Source organism: Electrophorus electricus, chromosome 7 (genome assembly GCF_013358815.1).
Source record: "Electrophorus electricus isolate fEleEle1 chromosome 7, fEleEle1.pri, whole genome shotgun sequence".
Taxonomy (NCBI): domain Eukaryota; kingdom Metazoa; phylum Chordata; class Actinopteri; order Gymnotiformes; family Gymnotidae; genus Electrophorus; species Electrophorus electricus.
This window is the reverse complement of record NC_049541.1, coordinates 22,660,755-22,682,059: the sequence shown is the minus strand read 5'-3', so window position 1 is coordinate 22,682,059 and position 21,305 is coordinate 22,660,755. Positions and strand designations below refer to the sequence as shown.

At 41.9% G+C, this 21,305-nt stretch overlaps 1 protein-coding gene and 1 long non-coding RNA gene across 2 annotated transcripts in view; both read right to left on the bottom strand.

The window, feature by feature from the left end:
• Nucleotides 1-4,306: 4,306 nt before the first annotated feature.
• Nucleotides 4,307-9,361, bottom strand: LOC113580635. The gene is made up of 4 exons (XR_003410985.2): nucleotides 7,844-9,361; nucleotides 7,032-7,309; nucleotides 6,582-6,813; nucleotides 4,307-5,561 (listed from the first exon to the last, which is right to left on the bottom strand). It is a non-coding gene; the product is annotated as an uncharacterized LOC113580635 (long non-coding RNA).
• Nucleotides 9,362-12,335: 2,974 nt separating this feature from the next.
• cog5 (component of oligomeric golgi complex 5) overlaps nucleotides 12,336-21,305 on the bottom strand; it is a 34,130-nt gene continuing 25,160 nt past the window's right edge. The window contains exons 17-23 of the mRNA XM_035527887.1: nucleotides 18,902-18,964; nucleotides 18,461-18,564; nucleotides 17,706-17,943; nucleotides 16,418-16,494; nucleotides 15,882-16,008; nucleotides 15,654-15,733; nucleotides 12,336-13,022 (exon numbers count right to left, since the gene is read on the bottom strand). Of these exons, the coding sequence (XP_035383780.1) occupies nucleotides 12,911-13,022; nucleotides 15,654-15,733; nucleotides 15,882-16,008; nucleotides 16,418-16,494; nucleotides 17,706-17,943; nucleotides 18,461-18,564; nucleotides 18,902-18,964 (801 nt within the window). The 3' untranslated portion in view covers nucleotides 12,336-12,910. The remainder of the gene's footprint in view (nucleotides 13,023-15,653; nucleotides 15,734-15,881; nucleotides 16,009-16,417; nucleotides 16,495-17,705; nucleotides 17,944-18,460; nucleotides 18,565-18,901; nucleotides 18,965-21,305) is intronic.

Below are 21,305 nucleotides of genomic sequence, written 5' to 3'. Positions count from 1 at the left end.
CCACCTATTGAATTTGTATTGATCACATATGACATGGACAATTTCACTCTAATAGACTTTAAAAGATAATATCTCAAGAATGGTAGCACCTAGAAACAAGTGTCTTTTGTGTGTTTTGAAGTGCACAACCTCCTCTACAACATGGAGTAGATGTGAAACTACGAACCCACCAAGAACATGAAGCTTCTATAGAGAACAACAAAAAAAGGAGACACCATGAACAGGAAATATGTGGATTACATAGACCTGGCTCCTCACAGCCACCAAGGGATCAGGCGGGGGGCGCGCTTAGGGTAGAAGCTTGACTGTGCTCTAAAGCCTTCCAAGTAATTGGAAAAGGTAAGGAGATGGTCCTCCATTAGTGCACATACCCATACAGTTCAAAGCAGTAGAAGCTCGGTATCTTTCTGAAAAAATTCCGTTGAAATTGTAGGAAAGCTATTTGCTGCCTTGCATCTCAACACAAGGCCAGGTGAGGTATTGCATGGGACCTGCCTTCCTGGCCTTTGGTATCAACCACCTGGCAAAGGGTGGTTGGGGCTCAGGCTCTGGAGGCAATAGTTAGCTCTTTTCTGACCTTTTGGGGCTTCTATGACCTGGCTCCGGCTATGCTGGAGCAGGCCCCCCTTAGGGACCTAAGGTGCCGGGAAACCTTGCAGTGTAAACAGATGGCAAGCTTGGGGCATGGATTCCAGTCTTGGGGGTCCTCAGAGGCAGCGATCTGTTCGTGGCTGGCCTTGGGCTTCTGACCTCTGGTCTCTGGCTCTGTTTTTTTTTACCAGGGTGGGCCCTCACCTTAGCACCAAGTTGCCTGACTAGCATGTATCTTGGGCGCAGAATCCCAGTTCACTGGGGGCTTGAGAGGCAGCAATCTCTTCGTGGCTGGCCTTTGCTCTTAGGACACCAGGGGACTAAGCCCTGGCTCTCCTCCTCCTGGGGAGGTATGGCCAAGATAGGCCCCAAGAAGAGACCCCTCTTCAGGCCCTGCCTGGATGACCTAGGAAACCTTGCGTAGTTATCAAAAGCTCATTTGGGCAGGGGGTGAGTATTCAGTCCCCCTGGGTCCACTAGGACAGCACAGAGGGAAGGTGGTCCATCCTCCAATGGCTGGTCAGTGCAGCCCAGCCCTTTCCTGTCTGTCTGGTCAATCTGTACTACTGAAACTAAATATTATCAAGTTCCAGCACAAGCTATGATGGTACCCAAGTACTCTTCACCAGATGGTAAAGATAAACAAAGTTGTCAGGTAAAGGGCTGATACAAACGATTTTGATTGTACCAAACTTGTGTTAGCCCTATCTTAAAACACACTGGTATACAGTTTGGCAGTCACCATCTGCATCAGTGTGCCAGTTACTAACCTCATTTAAAATGTAGACTGATGTGGAGAGTGGTGATTTAAATTACACTTGGTGGCTTTTTAATTTAGAAAAGGTATCAAAATACTGCTGATAAATGTAAATTCAACCCTGTCCTACTATAACTGGCATTTTGACTGGCTTTCATAGATGGTTTCAAAGTCAAAGTCAAAGTCAGCTTTATTGTGCACAGCAGAACGAGATTGTGTTTCACCAAACTCCGATGTGCAAATATACACTATACATAAAGGTAAGTGCACGAGACAAGACACAGTATAAATACACAAAAAATATATTAAAAATATATATATAGTAGAAGTATATACATATATTGCACATAGGAATAAAATACTGGACATTGTATATAGAAACTATTGACATTGCTCCAGTGATTATTGCACATTGTAACTGGTATTGTAACTTAGCACTGGAAAATGTTGATAAGGTGCTCACAGAGAGAACATTAAAATTATTGCACAAAGTAGCTACATATGAAGATGGAAGTATAGGTTATAAATAGTGATCATAATAGTTCTATGTTTCTAGGTATAAAGTGGTGTGTATTGTTAAAGGGAGTTTTGTAGTCTAATAACCTGTGGGAAGAAGCTTTTATTAAGTCTGGCAGTCTTGCACCGCATGCAGTGATAATGTTTAACAGAGGGCAGAAGGCTGAATAGTCCATGGTCAGGATGGGTGGGATCCCTGACCATCTTGGAGGCTCTGCTGAGGCAGATAGACCTTGTATGGATGGAAGTGAGGTTCTGATGATTTTCTCTGCTGTCCTCACCACTCTCTAGAGAGATTTCTGGTCTGAGGCGGTGCAGCTGCCATACCAGACTGGGAGGCTGCTGGTCAGAACGCTCTCTATGGTGCCTCTGTAGAACATCGTGAGGATAGGAGATGGAAGGTTTGTTCTCCTCATCCTTGGCACTGCTGTGCCTTTTTGATGAGGGAAGTGGTGTGTATAGTCCATGTCGGATCATCTGTAATGTGCACCCCTACAAACTTGATGCTTCTCACTAACTCTACGGCAGTACCATGGATTGCGAGTGGAGCATGTACCGCGTGCTTCCTCCTGAAGTCGACAATGATGTCAGGCTGTTCCTGACGGGATCACGGTTTGGGTTGCCTTGTGGTTGTGGGTTGTTGCATATGTGTGGAGGTGCAGGACTGTGTGTGTGTATTAAGTATGTCATTACCCAACAGGACCAGCACAAGCTTCACCTAGAGAATGTCGTCCTGGTCCAGGCTCTGCCTGCCACCAGGGCCATCACTGCACTGAACGACAACACATACTAGCCAAAAAGGCATGTGAGCACGTTTACTGTGTGTGTTTTTAAACTGTCTAGGTGGGGACTGTACGCTGTTGCTGAATGTGTGGTTGCAGGGGAATATCTGTCACTCACCCGAGTCCTTAGTTGGAGCGGCTGAAGGTGGAGATGGCCATGTTTTTCACTGGCAATGTGGAGGCGCTGGCAAGCATAAGGGAGACGGCTGTGCAGGGCTTCAGTGCCCTCCAGGCCAAACACAATGCATTCAAAGTGCAGATCAGATAGACCGGCCACAAACACCAGACGGTGTGTCTTGTGCACTTTGATTTTTAATTTTCTTTTCTTTTTCTTTTTTTTTTTTAAATACAACTGGCAGTTATTGCCTTGTAGCAGGTGGCTCAGCTCCTCTGGTGCATGCAAGACCAGATGAAGCTCCTGGCTGTCGACACACAGACCGACTCGATAGACCTCAGAAGCACAGCAACCTGCAATGGAGAGTCTGAATCACTAACTAGAGGGGTGAGGAGTCTTTTGGTTATTTGTCTTTCAATAAAATATGCTTTTGTGGTTCTTCTATCCTGCCTCACCACCTTTGCAACTTCCTTTTTCAAAGATGATTTGATTTTTATAGTTTAATTCCTGCCACCCTGACTGCCATGGGAGTGCCGCTGCCGCCTGAAGTCCATAAAAACTCTCCCCCAAGCCCCTCCCTCCAAACACGTGCACATTTAGAACTTGACCTATGTAGAAAAAAAAGGATGCAATCTGCCTCCCCAGAGAGATTTCTGATTGGATAATACAGCTGACCTGTGTCTTTAGAATAGAGCGCAGCACAGTCTTGGTTTTATTCAATGCTCTATGAGCTGTATAATGCTTTTATAACGCTTTATTCGCATGATGTTGAGTGTGTCTATCTCTCTCTCTCTCTCTCTCTCTCTCTCTCTCTCTCTCTATATATATCAGTAAATGTGAGACCTCTGAAACAGAGGTGTCGCTGGTCAGTGCTCGCCTGTGCTCCGAGGTGGACAGCATGACTTTGCGGATGAACGGCGCGACATCGGAGTGCCACGTAGCGCTGGAGGAGGGTGCTCATTCCTGCCACCTCCTGCACTCCTTTCTGGACTCGCTGGCCAACACAGACCTCCAGTGGTGCCACACAGTCAGGGACTTGACTGAGACGCACTCCCAGAAACAGCTTGACCTTGTCAGGGAGATCAAGGCTGCTCAGCAAGCCTTGCTGGAGGTAATGTACAAGGCAGCATGGTTTAGGTTCTGGTCCTTTGGAGTTCTTCACAAAAACACAAAATTAAGCGATGCTGTGGTCCTGAAGAGACAGTGTAGGTCAGGTTGAGTAGTAGTGTCAAATGTGTTGCTGGGATGTGCGTCTGTCTTGTGACCAACATTACTAGTGAGTTGTGGTATCTACTCAGTCTCAAATGGTACACAGCTGTTGGACTTGCAAGTTTGGTTTATTTTTGTACAAACAGAAACCTTGACTAGTTGCTCCATCTACATATAGAAGACTTGTTTTAAAACACTATGTGAAACTCTTGAGACCCTATTATGGGCTGTGCAGATGGAAGATGTGTGTGTGTGTGTGTGTGTGTGTGTGTGTGTGTGTGTGTGTGTGTGTGTGTGCGCGCGCGCGCGCGTGCGTGTGTGTGTGTGTGCACATGCATGAAGCACATGGAGGAGTGCGTGCAGTCTGTAACGGAAGCCGGCTCAGCCTGCATTACTGCAGTGCAGCAGGATCTTCATGGGGTCCTGAAGGCCATGGAATTGCAAACAAGCAAAGACCAGGCCTCCCTGCAGCAGCATAGAGAGGAGCTGTCCGCCCTCGTCACTCAGACAGTGGACGTAGTCACCAGCTTCCTCAACACTGAACTGCAGCAGGACCTGCCCACAGGTGAGGGGTGTGGTCATGGACCTGATGGACATAGTCATGTCTGCAGCAGTTGACAATGCTGCAGAAATCTCCCGCTTTGGGGCAACCACTGCACGAAGCAAAAGTCTTAAATGGACCTGGTGAACTGAGCTCCCTGGCATCCAGTTGTTTAATTGCATCTCAATTTAAACCTTAAAGTGCAATGATGTAAGTGTGTCCAGGCACCACGCCACAGTGCAAGGAGTACGAGTTCCCTCATACACTGGACCTGATGCTGAGCAAGGTGGAGCTGGAGGAGTTTAGAACTCAGCAGGAACAGGAGAAAGCAGTCAACCAGGTGCAGCATGTGCTGGTTATGTGGACAGCTTGTAATGCACATGAAATAAACAAATGCAAATTGAACACTGTGAGAACTCGTAACACAGGCCCAATGTCACAATCCGGGGATGTCTCCCACAATACAATGTGATGATTATCTCCACATTTCCTAATCATCTGTCGGTCAGTTTTGTTTGAGAACTGAAATCATTTCTGATGCAGGATGAAAGATATATGGTTGGAAAATTCCACCCAGATAGGGACTTTTGTTGGGGTGAACATCTGTTAGTGAACATACTTTTCACCCTGACTAAAGCCAGACACCTTCTACACTCTGTGTGAGGGACAGAGTGGGGGGGAGAATGTGGGACACAGCAGAAACACTGGGACTGTAAGACTGAGGCAACTTTTCAAGACTGGGACTTCACGAAACACACACAAAAAAGATCAAAACAAAAGGAAAGATGGAAAGATGAAACAAAACGGTCTGACAACTCCACCATTACCCTATCAAACTGTCCCTGTTGTTCCCTTCACACCACTTTAATGGTCAAACTAAATACCATGTGTGGCGGCTCAAAAGCCTTCGGTCCAGCTCCAGCGTCACCTCAAAGCCACTGGAATCGCTCCACGTGTGTGAGACGTGCGTGAAACCACTGGAGCGCTGTTTTGCCGTTATACCTACAGCGCGCACGAGTTTCAGCACAAGTTCTCAAGCAAGTCAGGCTCCTTTAAAAGACAGAAAGGCTGCATTAAGTACATTGCAATTCCCATGTAGTAAAATAAAATTAGACTTTACTAAACAAACTCAAGTACTAAATAGTCAAGCATGTAGTATACTCAGCAAGAACACAGACAATTGTGTGATCTGCTACATGGTCTTACATGTCTGTGAGCTTGTACATAATGACTCCATGACTCCACTAGTGTCCCGTTTTCATTAGACTATCAAAGTCTGAAGAACAGAACTGCACTCTAGTTATTCACAGTTCAGCTATAAGAATTCTGGACTGGTAGTGAATGGCCTGACTAATGAGGTGTTGGACTTTCAATACAAAAACAATATGCCCCATCAGACTCTTCTCATTACTAGGTCAGTAGGCGGATCCTCCTCCACTCCAGCTACTGAAGACCAGATCTGAGCGCACGTGCATTGCGGGTCATTTTTAACGGACCACCACTTAAGTATTAGAGCATCCTCTAGTTACTTAGATACTGTAACATCTGAAATTTTATTCTTAAAATCAGAGTTTGTTAACCAAGTTCATTTCGCAATTCTATGGCTGTTACTTCTAAATATAGCGTCCATGGTTTTTAGGGCATTGAGTGACCGTAAAAACAACATACATTTAAATACAGTTAGTGTCTGTCCTGCATGCAAGACATAGGATGGAGATATCTAGAAGATGACGTCATGTGTTCCTTTCTGGATTTTCCTACCCAAACCCCTAGTGGACCCTCTTCTCCCCATTCACTCCTCACTTTAGCCCTCACTATACACAATATAGCAACCACCTAGGAAGACCACCACCAGGGTACCATAGCAACCAATGAAACAACCACCTAGCACTGACATAGCAACTAGCTAGCAGCAGCATAGGAATCATCTGGGATACCACAGCAACCACCTAGCAAGACCATAGCAACCACCTCAGTACTTCTGGGTTCAAGCTTCCCCAAGTCCCTGCTCAGGTTGGAAATCTAAACTCAAGTGTAACTTTTACTTTGCATCAGCCTCTGGTTTAGTACCTGTGAGCAGGTTGTACCAGGTCGGAGTTGTTACTGAGCCTTATAAAGCTTGACTTCGATCTCATCAACAGACACACAGTCACGTGTGGAAGACTGCTGGGACACTTTGTAGCTCGGTGAGAAGCCCGAGTCCTCTTCGTGCTTCCGTTTCTTGTCCCTGGCTCTCCGCACTGCCTGGGTATGGATGTGGGACGACTACGCGTGCTGAAACGGACTTGGGGAGAGGTTGAGTCTGGCAACAGAAGCAAGTCAGCGCATTTGGAAACTTAAAAAGAAGACAACAGAGGGCAAAGTACCAATCAAAGGACTGTCAGGTAAATAGGAATCAGATGGAGAGATGCGCAGCCCAAACACACCATAAGACACAAACCTTTAAGTAAGTGCACTCATCTCAATTATAACAATCATCAGAACAACACATAAAATCAATGCTAGTTTCTCTCAACCCACATTTTTGTGCGACAAGTGCGGTTAAAACAAAACGCTGCACTTTGCCTCCAGACGTCCCCTCACTTCTGCTCTTCTCCCTCCAGCATATTGTGGTAGGCAGTGATCTCCACGTCCAGCAGGAGCTTGACATCCAGCAGGCACTGTTACTCCTCCAGCTGTGCCTGCATCTGCTGCCCCATGTCAGACATCTCCTGTTCTTTCTGCGAGAGCCTCTGGTGTACCAGTGCCCTCTCGCACTCCAGTGTGTGCTCCAGCTCCTGGGCCTCCACCACACAGCTCTGAGCCAAAGGAAAACACACCCAGATGACTCTGTTCCCTTTAGGTAATGCTATAGATAGACCTAGATCTCTCTCTCACTTTGGTGTGAGTACTTTGGTTATGATTTTAAACTGAAAAAATCTGAGTTTTATATGATGGGTGAACTGCAGGACACATCAGGTTAACAGACTTTTGGCTATACCAACTTACTCAGCACAGACCTAGTAAATAAATTCAGTATTTGTGGTCAACAATAGTGCACAGGCTATATGAAATTAAACTTTTTAAAATAATTATACTGAATTTTATATTTTAACCTTCAAGTGAACCATCAGTCTGATGCCTCATTAGTCCCTTTTATCAGTTCAGAAAATAAAGCTGCAGCCATCAACACAAACAAGGCAACACAGATTTAGACACTAAACTAAGAATTTTCAGTCTTTAGGGTACAAATCATCATTTATAAATAAACATTTCCTTGGCCAGTTTTTTGGACAGTATTTTGTAATATGCATTTCTGTTTAAAGTACAGCATTCTCCATTGGAAATCTGACCATGTGGCATCATTCTTGAAGTGTGAACCCGGTTGGCATCAACTTTTTCTGCAGGTGGCTGATCTGCACAGACAGAGACTCCAGCTTGAGTTTGGCAACCTTCCGGTTCGTTTCTGGTTAAAGCGGCGTAATCACTGTTGTTTAACGCAACCTGCTTGGCAATGTCCAACTGTAATGCATAAACGATGCAAATTATGAGACTGAATTGGATATATATTGCAGAAGGTAAAGGAATACAGGAAAAACACCCAAAAAGCTATTTTCATATACAAAATGGGAAGAAAAAAAATACAGCAATAAAATGATTACATAAACATATTTGCCATTTTTAAATATGAAATTAACAGATGGTTATCTTCAAACAGAAGGGAGTTTACTGAAGGTGTTTTCTGCTTGAGCAATTGCAAATTAGAGGGGTTTGGGCATACCTTAGCATTAACATTTACTCTCCAGCTGCTCCAAACCTTACCATTAACAGGTGCTCTCCAGCTGCTCCAAACCTTACCATTAACAGGTGCTCTCCAGCTGCTCCAAACCTTACCATTAACAGGTGCTCTCCAGCTGCTCCAAACCTTACCATTAACAGGTGCTCTCCAGCTGCTCCTTGTACTGCTGGATCTGGCCTTCATGCTCCTGGTGGAGCTGCAGCATTGCTTGTCAGTTTACTCTCAAACTCCTGCTGCTTGCCTGACTCCACCTCCACCTCCACCCCCACCAGGCGACTCTCTGCACCTCTCGCACTTCCTGCACACGAGCACGGACAGCTTAGTTGGACTGGCACAGGAACACCATACTGCCCTTGGCTGGATTTCAGGATGTGGTTGGTATTTAGTGTTGATGCATAAATTATGATGTACTCCAGGGCATGTGCAGAGAGGTACTAATGTCCATTTCCACATGAAAGCTGGAAAATTGATCGAATGCTGACCTTATTTATGCTAAAACATAACTCCAATTTACTGATAGAAGACTGACACAGAAAAGCCATTATTCACAGTGGCTGTAGCATCTTCACATTGGTGTACCTTAATATTGACAAGACTTTCTATTGTATAATCAACAGTATGATTGATAAGCCTCTCTATGTTAATTTCAGGGAACAGATCTGAGAAACCAACAGGGCTATCCGACTTTGAACGCTTATATATCGGCCGCCAGAAATCCAATTTGCCAGAAATCCAATTTTCCAAAGCAATCACCCCCAAGTCTCTCCTCCGACTGACGGCGGAGATATTAACGAACAAAAACTGGGACACATTAAAATTAAGTGCCCGTATTAGGAACCACCAATCTTTTTAGTGAACATGCTTCCCTCATAAAAGTGTCCATAGAGACCAGCAGCTTTTTTTTTTCCCCCTCAACGGGGACCAGGAAATTGTATCAAAACAATCCGAACTTTGGATCAGGAACATCTTTTGGACTGAGCCCGTAAAAATGCAACCATTTTCGCATTCCAAAGGACCGCTGGGAAATTAAGAATCAAACACGACCGGCACGTAATTTTCCCACCCCTGCGAATTTAAAAAATGGCAATGGGAAAATGGTAAATCCAAATCGAATTAAACTAGGTAGGTTTACAGTATATATCCAGACCTTTCCAACGAGCCCACGCCCAAATCTCTCCTCTTATGGACCTCAGATATTAAAGGATAAATCTGTTTTGCCCCATGTGACTAGCCACGCCCCTCGGCCCCCTTGACTCACTCACATGCAGGCACCACGCACACGACCACACATAAATTGGCAGATAAACGCTTCAGAACAATCCGAATTTTAAATCTTATTTCTCGGCCATGCTACATCCATTTCCAGCCTTTAAGATGAGCCTAAGCCTGGTCCTCAATAACAACTATTTATTGTCTTACTCAGGGAAAACTGAAAAAAATAGTAATCACTGGAAACAATAGCAGTGTTTAACAAGTGCCAGCCAGTGCCTTACCCTTGGCTTCTTGTTCGTCCACATCAACTGTGAGGGTTTCCATTGTAAATTCACAAAACTTAATCACAAAAATAATCCTTATCCCCCTAGCCCTAAATTTAACTGTATCCCCTCTCCCAGCCCTAAACCTACCCACATCCCCTCCCCTAACTTAACCCCATCTCCTCCCCATAGCCTCAAACCTAACCATTTCCCACCCCACTCCCTCCCCTAAGCCCTAAACTTAACCCGTTCCCTGTGGTCCCAACCCAAACCCCATCCCTCAGATATACCACTCAATTTCCTAACCAGAACTTGTCTGGAACAGCAGTTTCCCCTAATCCTAATCCAGTGTTTATCACCTGTGTTCATATCCTCAGTGTTCACTCCATTATCCTTTGTCAGATGTTGGACAACCTGAAAAACAAACATTGGTAATTTTTTTAAACATATGGGGAATAATTAGGAATTTTATTTCAACACTTACCCACCAGATCACCAATTGAAAAACCTGTTTAACTACCACTTAAGAACCATACAAATTTCTTAACCAAATTACTCACCAGAGTAATTTCAACCAAACTACTCACCAGTTCACTAATAATTGAAAAAACCTACAAGATATAATAAAAATGTTGTATTTACATATTTTTCAGATCTTTATAAAAAAAATATATATATAAAAAAAACAAAAACATATCTTTGGATATTTTCCCATTTTCCCTCTTTTCCCTCGCTGAGGAAGGCAATTGTCTAAAAAAGAGGGGGCATGGCCTCGCTAATGTTTAAAGGTGGCTGAAAACATACTCTCATTTGAATTACAACAGGAACAAGATCTGAAACTTGTGAGAAATACTCTCCCATTCATTATTTGAAATCTCTTTCATCTGAATATATTGGGAAGTTAATCTCATTTAATTCCTGAATTAATCAAGTAGTTTAAAGTAATTTTGGTTTTTGAACTTCATACTTTATAATATTTTTTCTTTTTGATCTTTTATCTTCCATCTCTTTCTAAGTAATTGCTTGAAAGTGGATTACTTTTTTTTCTTCTTCTAATTTTACACTTGGGAATTTGGAAAGAATTTTTATTTGAGATCTTACCAGTTTAGATTTTTAGAAATTATTTTCAGTTCCTTGAGCAAATCTCTGCCTGATGAAGGTTTACTAAAAACAAAACTGCGCAACTTTCCATATATTTATAAAAGAAATAAAAAAAAGAAAAAAATACGCACAAAAAAATCCAAAACTTAAGAGGGGATGATTCATCATGGTCGATCACATGATGAGGGGAGGGAAATATATTCTCCATCCCCATGGATTTGTAGATAATACTGAAATCTACAGACAGAAGCTTTTTTCCTCCTACGAGAAGATTTGATTTTGCACCTCATGTTCTAGATCGGTGGGAATCCAGGAGCCACTATGAGAGGTCAAATAGGCGTAAGCCTCATTCTTCATAGGTCGGTATCACAGACTATAAATTTGCCTCAAAATGGTCTTTGCCTGGCAGGCAAAGGAGCTACAGTATACAGATCAGGGAAAAACCACCTCAGAGATACCCTGAAAAAAGAACAACAAATGATCACGAAAGGCATTTTCTTAGACAAAGGAATAATAATCATTTTGGGAAAAGAGGGATACTCTGGAACCTTGAAAGACTCCAGCAGCCGTCAGCGTATTCCTCTCGGAAAACGGAAATACCAACAAAAGAAAGACAAAATGAGTACAACAAAAACACAACCAATAAACCAGGAGGCAGGACAAAATAAGGATGCTCCTGAATACAAAAAAAATAAAATAAATCGTTATCTTGAATACAAAACTATTCAAGTTGCTGTGCTCTTGCCATAATTTTGAAAAAATCTGTTGATGTCGACATATGGACGCCATCTTTTTCCAGGATCACAAGTTACCTCAGAGTAGTAGTAAAACCTGTTAATATAACACCCCATACCAGAACAGTTGTAGGGGAATGCCAAAAATTGGGCTTACACTACATGCCTTACATCTTACAAGACCATTATGAGTCACTTTGTTTTATGACATTTGCAGGACCTGACAGCAGAAGTTGAGATTCACGATATGTCACTTCCATGTACTGACCACTCCCTATTCAATTATTCCGAAAGTAAACTCTGTTTTACGTTCTAGATCACATTTAATTGCTTTTAAAAACATTTCTACAAAGTTTATGGCCATTTGCATTTAACCATCTGCCAGTCTCATTTTTTGTCTTTCTATATTCAACTTTTGAGTTGAACTGGAGATACTTATTAGGTATCAAATGGCAGCAGTTTCTGATTTGGTGTTTTGCCTGAATATCAAATGTTTCTAGAGGATACCCAGGATTTACTACAGGAAAAGAGAAAGTGATGCTGAAAATCTTAAATGAATATACAAAATGCATATTTTGGTCTGGTGCATTTCTGCTTTGGAGTATTTACAGTATTTTGCAGAGACCTATACAGAGTGTCTAACATTTATCAGTATGATCCCTGGGAATCATTACCTTCATTGGAACCATGCTCCATCTTCTCTGGTACAACAATAAAGATGGAAGTACATCAGTGATTAATTTTTATAACCTATTTTATTTTCTCAATTTTCCTCCTTGTATTCACGAAGATTAGGACAAAGGAAACATTTTGTCTTTGTTTATTATTTAAAGAGACATGTATTATAAACTGTTTCTTCATCAGTTGTAAAAAATTATAATAGTAGTCTAAAGCAAATAAACCTCTAAAGACAGATGATGTGTCTTCTTAAGAAACAGTAATACTAGACATTTTGAATACAAGGAAAGCATTTAAAAACAATGTAGTAAATCCAGTAGTAGGAAATGAGATGAAGAAAACTCTTAGATCTGTGATAGGATGGTTAAATTAAGTTTACATATTGTTTACAATCAAAATATAACAAAAGGAGCCAACATGACTTCACCCAGGGCTATATTCACAAACCAAACATTTGAATTGGAAGAATTTCGTTAACAGCACCTCTGAATAAAACCAAAATACTCTGCAAAATGTCCAATATTTTAACTGTGTTCATTTTGTTGAGACAGAAATATCTTGTCATCACCCCAACTCTAGTTATTTAAAGGTGACTGCATTCTATTGGCTTATCCTACATTTCTCATTCTCCTTTTATGTCCCACTGGTGGCCCTCTGCAGGAGCTGGAGCATAATGGGATACACAGGTGCAAAATTCCTCCCTTGTCTGGCTCTGACAGAATGCACATAGGCCTCCAGGGCCCCTCTGTAAGCAAGAAAAAGACAGGCACACTGTTCTTTAATAAGACAGCCAAAAAATAAAAAAAAATTAACCTGTATATACATCATAAGATAAATAAGCATAAGCAGTGAGTTTATCTTTCAGGACAGTGGAGCAGATCCATTCCAGTGCAGCAACATTTTTTTAAATAGAACTGAGGCCACAATTCCTGTTCAGGAGCCAAAAAATGGTTTTAAATTCAGCAAGGGTTTGGATTAGAGTAACCCCTAACCCCAAGATCCATAACTTCCATGCCCCTTTTATTTCAGAGGAGCTTATAAACAAGATTAAAAGGTACATAACATTAAACAGTGTCATAACTTTGGAATAATCAAAGACTCACTTGTCATTTGAGGGAAAGTGCAGATGCTGGATAGAGACACAATACACACTGAAAATGTCATATTAATGAAGACTGTACCAAAGACAAATGGATTAGGAAAACTCTTGAACCTGTGCTAGCATGGATAAAGTCAGGCAATGGTTATCAGCAATGCATAAATATTCTGAAGCAGAATACATATTACATTATTGGGAATGCCAAAACCACTTTGTATAAAAAAAACCCAAAACAAAATAAAACAAAAAGCTCAGCCAGTAGCACCTCTGTTACAGGTAGTATTATTGAGGAATGCATAAAGGACATCAAGACACTGGACATTGAAAAACTCTCGCACTTAATTCTGACAAAACGGAGGTGCTTCTATTAGGCCCACAGACAGCTAGGTCCTCACTCCCTAATTACTAAATGAACCTCAATGGTCTCCCAATCACATCTTCTCTAACAGTTAAAGATCTTGGAGTGATTATGGATCCCAGTCTCTTGTTTGAAGCTCGTGTAAATAATATTTCTAGGACTGCCTTTCTCCACCTCAGGAATGTTGCAAAGATTAGGAACATGCTCTCCTCACATGAAAAGCTAGTCCATGCATTTATCACTTCAAGATTGCACTACAGTAATGCCTTACTATCTGGCTGTACCACTAAGTGCCTAAACAAGCTCCAGCTAGTTCAAAATGCAGCAGCCAGACTTCTTACTAGAACTAGAAAATTCAATAAAATCACTTCTATCATAGCTACGTTACAGTAAAATTCCGTATTGATTATAAAATACTTCTAATGACCTACAAAGCACTGAATGGTATTGCCCCACAATACCTTAGATAACTCTTAGTGCATTATGATCCACCACATCTACTTAGATCAAAAGGTGCAGGCTCTTTACTAGTACCAAGAATAAGAAAATCTACCACAGGGGCCAGAGTCTTTTCCTATAAAGCTTCCAGACTATGGAATAACCTTCCTGTAAATGTTCGAGACGCAGTCTCAATATTTAAGGCTATGCTCAAAACCAATCTGTACAGTCAGGCACTTTATTAACTACTTCCCATCTTAGGTAAAGGTGTAGATCTGGAGGTCCATGGGAATTGAGAGTTATGGTAAACTGGAATGTTATGATGCTTCACTTCACCTCTCGTCACTCAAGTTTGTTGACTGAGAGCGGGTCCAGGGTGCCCTCATGTCTGTGTTTCCTCCTGGCCCTTTCATTTTATCTGTGCTTCTATAGCTAGATCTGATGGAGTCCATCACTGCACATTATAGTTCCTCAATTTAACCACCCTCATACCTGGACATGCCTAATAATCTGTTTTCTCTTTCTGCTGAGGTACAGCTACCCCTGATGTCATGCTGTTATTGAGCGTCAACCCATCTCAGCTGCCATGGCTCCTCCCACCACCCCCTGTTGTCTCCTGTTGTAGCCCATCACACCTCCACCCTAGCCAACTACTTCTCTTGATGGACCTTCTTGTGCAGGATGGGTTTTAGACACGCACACACCGTCGGGACCAGACTAGGACTTCTAGAGATCTAGACTAGATGTTGATTACTTATTTTCTCATTTTTATTATTATTTATTTATTTTTCTCTCTCTCACTACTTATTGTTTATATTTTTACTATTGTGGTGTCCTTTGTTGACCAGAGGAGGATGAGCGCCCCCTTTGAGTCTTGATTCTTCTCAAGGTTTCTTCCTCAATCTCTAGCGAGTTTTTCCTTGCCACTGAGTTTTTACTTGCCCTTGGATTGCTCATTGGGGGCTTGGACACGGACATTTGTAAAGCTACTTTGTGACAACAGGTGTTGTAAAAGTGCTATATAAATCATTCTGACTTTGACTATTATAGCCAGTGACACCTCTGTTACAGGTAGCTTTTTTTAATTTAATGGTCTCCAATATGGTACATTAGCCTTTTCAGATATACACTGGACGGTGGGATTCAATTGTCTCTCAGTATTTGTGGATTCTTTCTTTCATTATGATGCAACACTGCCAAGTGTGTTCAAACAGCACATGAAAATCATGATGTGATGTTTAATGTATGGTGGAAATCAATGTTTTGAAATGGCTTGTAAATTAGTAACATTTCTAGCAAATCCACACTCAGTGTGACCTGACAGTTGATGTGCTAACCATGTTAAATAGAAACACACCAGCAACCATCTGGGATACCAAAGCAACTTCTTAGCAACATCAAGAGATTCCATAATGACTGATTAAAACTTACTGCATAGCTGTGTCACTGGTTTTAAAGTACTGGTGCCTTGTAGACGTTACCTGATTAGGGTGAGGCGATCCTTCTCTGAGGGGTGGTCATCAAGCCAGTGGGAGTACCGTGCAATAGACCATTCTGCTCTCTGTGTTTGGAACAGAAATTTAAGAATTAAGAATTTTAAGTCTGGCAATCACATATGGAAAAAAACTCTAACACTTTTTATTTAAAAAATTTTATTTTGCCCAAATGGCCAGTTTCAAATATCTAACTGCATGTTAGTGCATCTGTACCTGGTGAGGAGATTTAAGCTCAGCTGGGGCACGGGTGAAGAGTAAATGCAGTATGGTGCTGTATGGAATCAAATCTCCCACTACCTGACTGCTGGCTATGTGCTCACTTGTCTGAAACAGAAGAGGCCTAAAACCCACACATACACATGCCCATGCCCACACATGCACGCATGCGCACACGCACGCGCACACACACACATCCACGCATACAGACTTATTTCAAATACAGGCTGCACTTTTTAAAAGAAACTAAATCTCTGATTAGCATTTTTCTTATAACTGTAGTATTATTCAAACAAAGCCTAAATTAAACAAATATAGATGAAAATTAACAGTTGTAATTATCAGCCAAAATTCTGATATCGAACCGATTCTAATAAATTCCAAACTGTCTCTATTGGCAATTATCGGCAGCCGATACATTGTGCACCTCTAGTTAGGGGTAGTATTTATAACATAATTACCCAAGAGCCCAGTGTCTAATGTATAACAGTTCTTGAATATCACAGATAACACTTGTGTGCACACACTTGTACCTGAATGCACGCAGCAAGCGATATGGTTTTCCTAAGTCTGAAACTCGTCTGCAGAGAGGAGCCACAGCCAGCTCCATCTGTAATGTTCACACATTCATACTGCTGAATATGAATGCACACAGTTGAAGGTTGATGTAATTTGGAAATTCAACACAGGTTTAATGGACCAAAAAAGATCATTATTTGTGATGCATAGGAACAAAGATTTTCTCCGTCTGTTCCACTCCATCCCCCGCCCCCCACCAAAATTCCCAAAAATGTTACCCCCCCCCCCCCCCCGCTCCCAATTCCCAATCAAGCCTTGAACCTCCAGTATTTACGGTGACGTCCAAAATCGTAGTTTTCAAAAATCCCATAAAATATACTTTTTTGGGGAATAAATGTTTTCATTATTTCAAAGTTAAAAGGTCTTGTGGTCATTTGTGTCATCATATTTTAGGTGATCATATTCTAAATTGGCCAAAAAGTGGTTTAGATGCCACAGAGACCATCCGGTGTGTGAGACGTACAACTGAGGTTGTTGTGGTGCTGTGCTTGAGCAGTTTCCATATACTGCCAGATGAATAATCAAACTACAACAAACAAGCATAATGCTAACATCAGAACATGGAGGAACTAAATTATATTTAGTATAAATGTACAGAAGTTCTAGAATAAAGTGGCAAAGGATTAGACATCAGATGGAATGGAGCCTGGGAAAGCTCAATTAAGGAGAGATGCATTTCTCCCTACACATCATGTCCTTAGAGCTTCGGTCATTTATTTTTCTTTTTATTAATCATTTATTAATCTAAGTTTGTTAATCTTAATTTGTTTGTTAATATTAATTGGTTTTGGCACAAGTTTTGAAAAAAACAAAAACAAAACTGCTTATCCTACCTCCTTTAACAGGGTATCAAACAACAGTAAGGGGCATTTCATCTCAGTTTGAACAGCCAATGCAATTAGCTCTGGCAGAAGTAAGTTTGAGCAGCTAATGACAAACGGCCATCTACTTATACATGAGGGGTGTGTTCCGGAGAGAACAAAAAAGAGGTAGAGGAATTATGCAAAGCTTGTGTTGGGGGGGGGGGGGGGTATTTAAAATAGATAAGCTCAAAGCACCAAAATTTCATGAGGTGCAGCATCCCAGCTGAATGCATTTAGGAGAAGCTCTAAAGGAATTTGGAAAGATACAGATAATTGTAAATGCAAACACGTAAACATAATTCCACTTTGCTCAGCAGTGCCAGCAACCATGGAGGTTGCTTCTTATGCGATCTTGTTTTTTTGTGCCCTCCTTCCTCACCTGGGCAAAATCAGCAGCCAGTCTCATCTTCCCGCCCTCACCGAGTGGCCTCACGAGGCAAGCGTGCCGGACGAACACAGTGATGGCACGCTGGGCGATGCTCTCTGTGCTGTCATAAAGGAAGTCCAGGCACTGCAGTGGGCGGAAGTAGTCATTCATGACCCGTGCCACAAAACCCTGTAGCTCCCGCATATACAGGGAGCAAGGCATGTCCGGCTTTTCTCCTGCAGAGAGGGGACTGGAGCCCACGCACATATAATAAGTAATCTCATAATCTCAAGAAAGAGCAATTCCAAACAAGAAAACTGGAGACTGGGTTATGGTTAGAGGAATCTTGTAGTGACATAAGGTGAGAAATTTCCAATGTGAAAAAAACTGCAGACCTGTGAGCACAGTGCAGCTCTACCGACTGCACAAGCAAAATGACAGAAAATCCCTCCCGATCATTCTGAGTGCCCATGTGTCTCTTTCCTCAAAAACACTGAAAGGGGTCTGTTCCAGGACTAATCTTGACATTTTCTGTAACCGTTCTGTTCTGAGCCTAATCTTTAAGCAATAACCAAATGGTACTGCTTAAACAGTTTGCTAGCCACTGACCAATCAAATATGACTAAATGCTAGAATCAGACCACAACACAAAACTCAAAGACCACTAGCTGTTGCAGCTAAAGAAATGTCAGCTAGACTCACACACAAATCAAAAAAGGCACAAATGATACTGACATGCCATGAGATCTGTTTGCACGTCTATTTACCCAGAGAAGTCTTCCTGGTGCATAGTAATGAGGATGGCTTCCACAGAGTCCGTCACAGACATCAACAACGGCTGGACGGCACTGCCCATCAGAGCCTGCACAGACTAAAATATGACTTTTATGAATATCTCCCTCTCTCTCATATTTTATATGTATGTGTACATACATACACACACACACATACATACATACATACATACATACACACACACACGTGTGCACATACACACACAGGGCTGATTTTCTGCAATAGTAACCCTAACCCTAGTAACAGCTTAACTGTGATACCACCACTAGGGTTTAGGCCAAGGGTCTGGGGTGGCCAAGGCAAAAGCCTCTGTCTCTGTCTCTGTCTGTCTGTGTGTGTGTGTGTGTGTGTGTGTGTGTGTGTGTGTGTGCGTGTGCGTGCAGGAGTGTGCTTGTGTGAGGCGTGTGCATTACCTCTAAAGATGCTGTGAGTGCTTGCCCTGCAGCTGCTGGGAAGGCTACCAGTCCGGATATCACCTTAAGAGATAAAGGTCAGCAAGGAGAGCAAAAATATTAGATGTACTGAGACACACATGTTTCCTCTCTCTGGAAATCTGCATGCACACTCTGCCAGCTCCACTCTGAGAAACAGGCTTAGGCAGGCAGAAGCAAACCTGGCTGTTGTGGGGTGTGAACATCTATTTTAACTCACTGCTCAGGTCAACTGGTACTTCATGTCATTTCTGGTTTGGGGAGGGAACTGGGATTTGTCAATATTAGGAAGTATTTATACTTTATTATATTTATTTATATATTTATATTGGGATGTCAACAAACCACTGCACTGCAGACATTTGAGAACTATATGCTCAGAAGTGAGATATCTCCAGTAACTGAGTAGATTTTAATTGTCCTGTTTTTTTGATGCAAAATGATTCATAAACGTAATTTTTTTTAAATTTCATTCTTTTGATCATTCATTGGTTAACCTGGTACTATGTGTTTCTAACTGCTCAAAAGGTACATACGTTTTGAATAAATTAGGGTATTTGAAGCATCCGTGTTATTTGATGACTGTAACAATCCTATGTAGTTTTAACATTTAAATAACATTACCTTTGTCACACACACGCTCCCACCAGCCATGCTCCAAATCTCCCACTCCCACTGCATACACCTGTACCTTGTTTGCCCACTTTTGTTCTCCCTCTTTTTAATTTTTGTGATTTTGTGATTTAACTCCACAGGTGTTGGTGCTGCCCACTGCCGGTCATCCTGTGCCCGGAGCCATCGCCTGTACCTGCTCTCAAGCACTTTCAAGTACTGCATTAATCTACATGTCGTTAATCTACACGTCATTAATCAAAGCGTGGAGTCATTACTGTTGCATCGCCAGCTCGTTTCTTTTGAGGTCGCTCAATTCAAGCGTTATGGAGAATGTAGGCCAGGCTCTGGTCTATGAAGTCTTGTTGTCATCTACTCCCCACTGCTGTGCACACGTGTGGTCTCAGAGACGAGAGTGAATTTGTCATGATGGTCCCATCACAGCACTTTTGCAGGAACTCCTTAAGGCACACATTCCAAGAAAAAATGCTGTTGTTATTCACGTAAATCGCTGTTCTACCACCAGTGGTAGCTCAGTGGTTAAGGTACTTGAATTGTAATTGGAAGGTTGTGGGTTCAAGCCCCACCACTGCTGAGTTGCCACTGTCGGGGTGCCTGAGCAAGGCCCTTAAACTCAATTACTCAAGTTGTTGTCATAATTGTAAGTTTTTTTGGATAAAAGCATCAGCTAAATTCTGTAAATGTAAGATGTGAGTTACAGTGATACCTGATTTTTGTCCTGTGGTGGCGGTGATACCAGTATGTGGTTAGGTTTCATTTGTCAGTGGTGGCAAACCCTGTTCTTGGTCAACTAAAAAAGTCTGGGCCTGGGGGTTTTGGAGTAGAGTTGGAAAGGAGCTGAGAGTGAAGCTGGAGCAGAGCTGGTGGACTCAGGAGCTGGACTTGGAGAAATCGCTTCTTCTTTCTCTACTCCCACCTCTCTCTTATTTGACCATTTATTAGGTAAAATTCTGGTAGTATTTGATACCGTGCATTTCTGTGATTTATGTATATTGGCTCATTACAATATCTAAATAACTCATGTGTAACTAATTGGCTTGTATAATGCTAATCATTCCTGTGTTACTATAAACATCACTTCAGATAAAATTACAAAAGGTAAATGCTTAAATACTCATTAACTAGAATGAAGAACCCACTAAAGTTAAATTGATGACACCAATTTCCAGTTAAGTTTTCAGTTTGCTGCGCTCATTTACTGTCTAAACCATAAATTAGGCTAGCCGAATGGTAAACATCTGACAAAGCAGGCTAACTGCATTAAATGCATGTGTGTGACTCTGTTTGGCAAAACTGATGCAGTCGTGTGTGTGTGTGTGTGTGTGTGGATAATTTGATCTATACTTTTGGACATCATGGAAAAGAAGAGGCTAATGTTTGGAGTTGTTTGGGTGCAGTTATGAACTGGGACAGTATTTTCCCCAGCATCATCGTTTGGCGTAATAGCAATGAAGCTAATATGGCTCAGCAAATTGCTGAACATTACCCATCTTGTACACTTGATGTATTTTGAGAGGTTTTGGGATGCATTGCAAAGGACTAGAAAATACCTAGTAGAAAATGCTGTGTAGCTCCTGAATACCATCATGTATGTGCTCAAAACTGTTTACATTGTCTGACAAGACCCCAGTGAATCAGGAAATATAGAGCCTTCCAGCATCCACATATATATATATTGAAAACCCCAAAAATAAAGGTGCTTTTGTTTTTTAATTTTGATGATGGTGGGGGGGGGGGGGGGGGTCTGGATGAG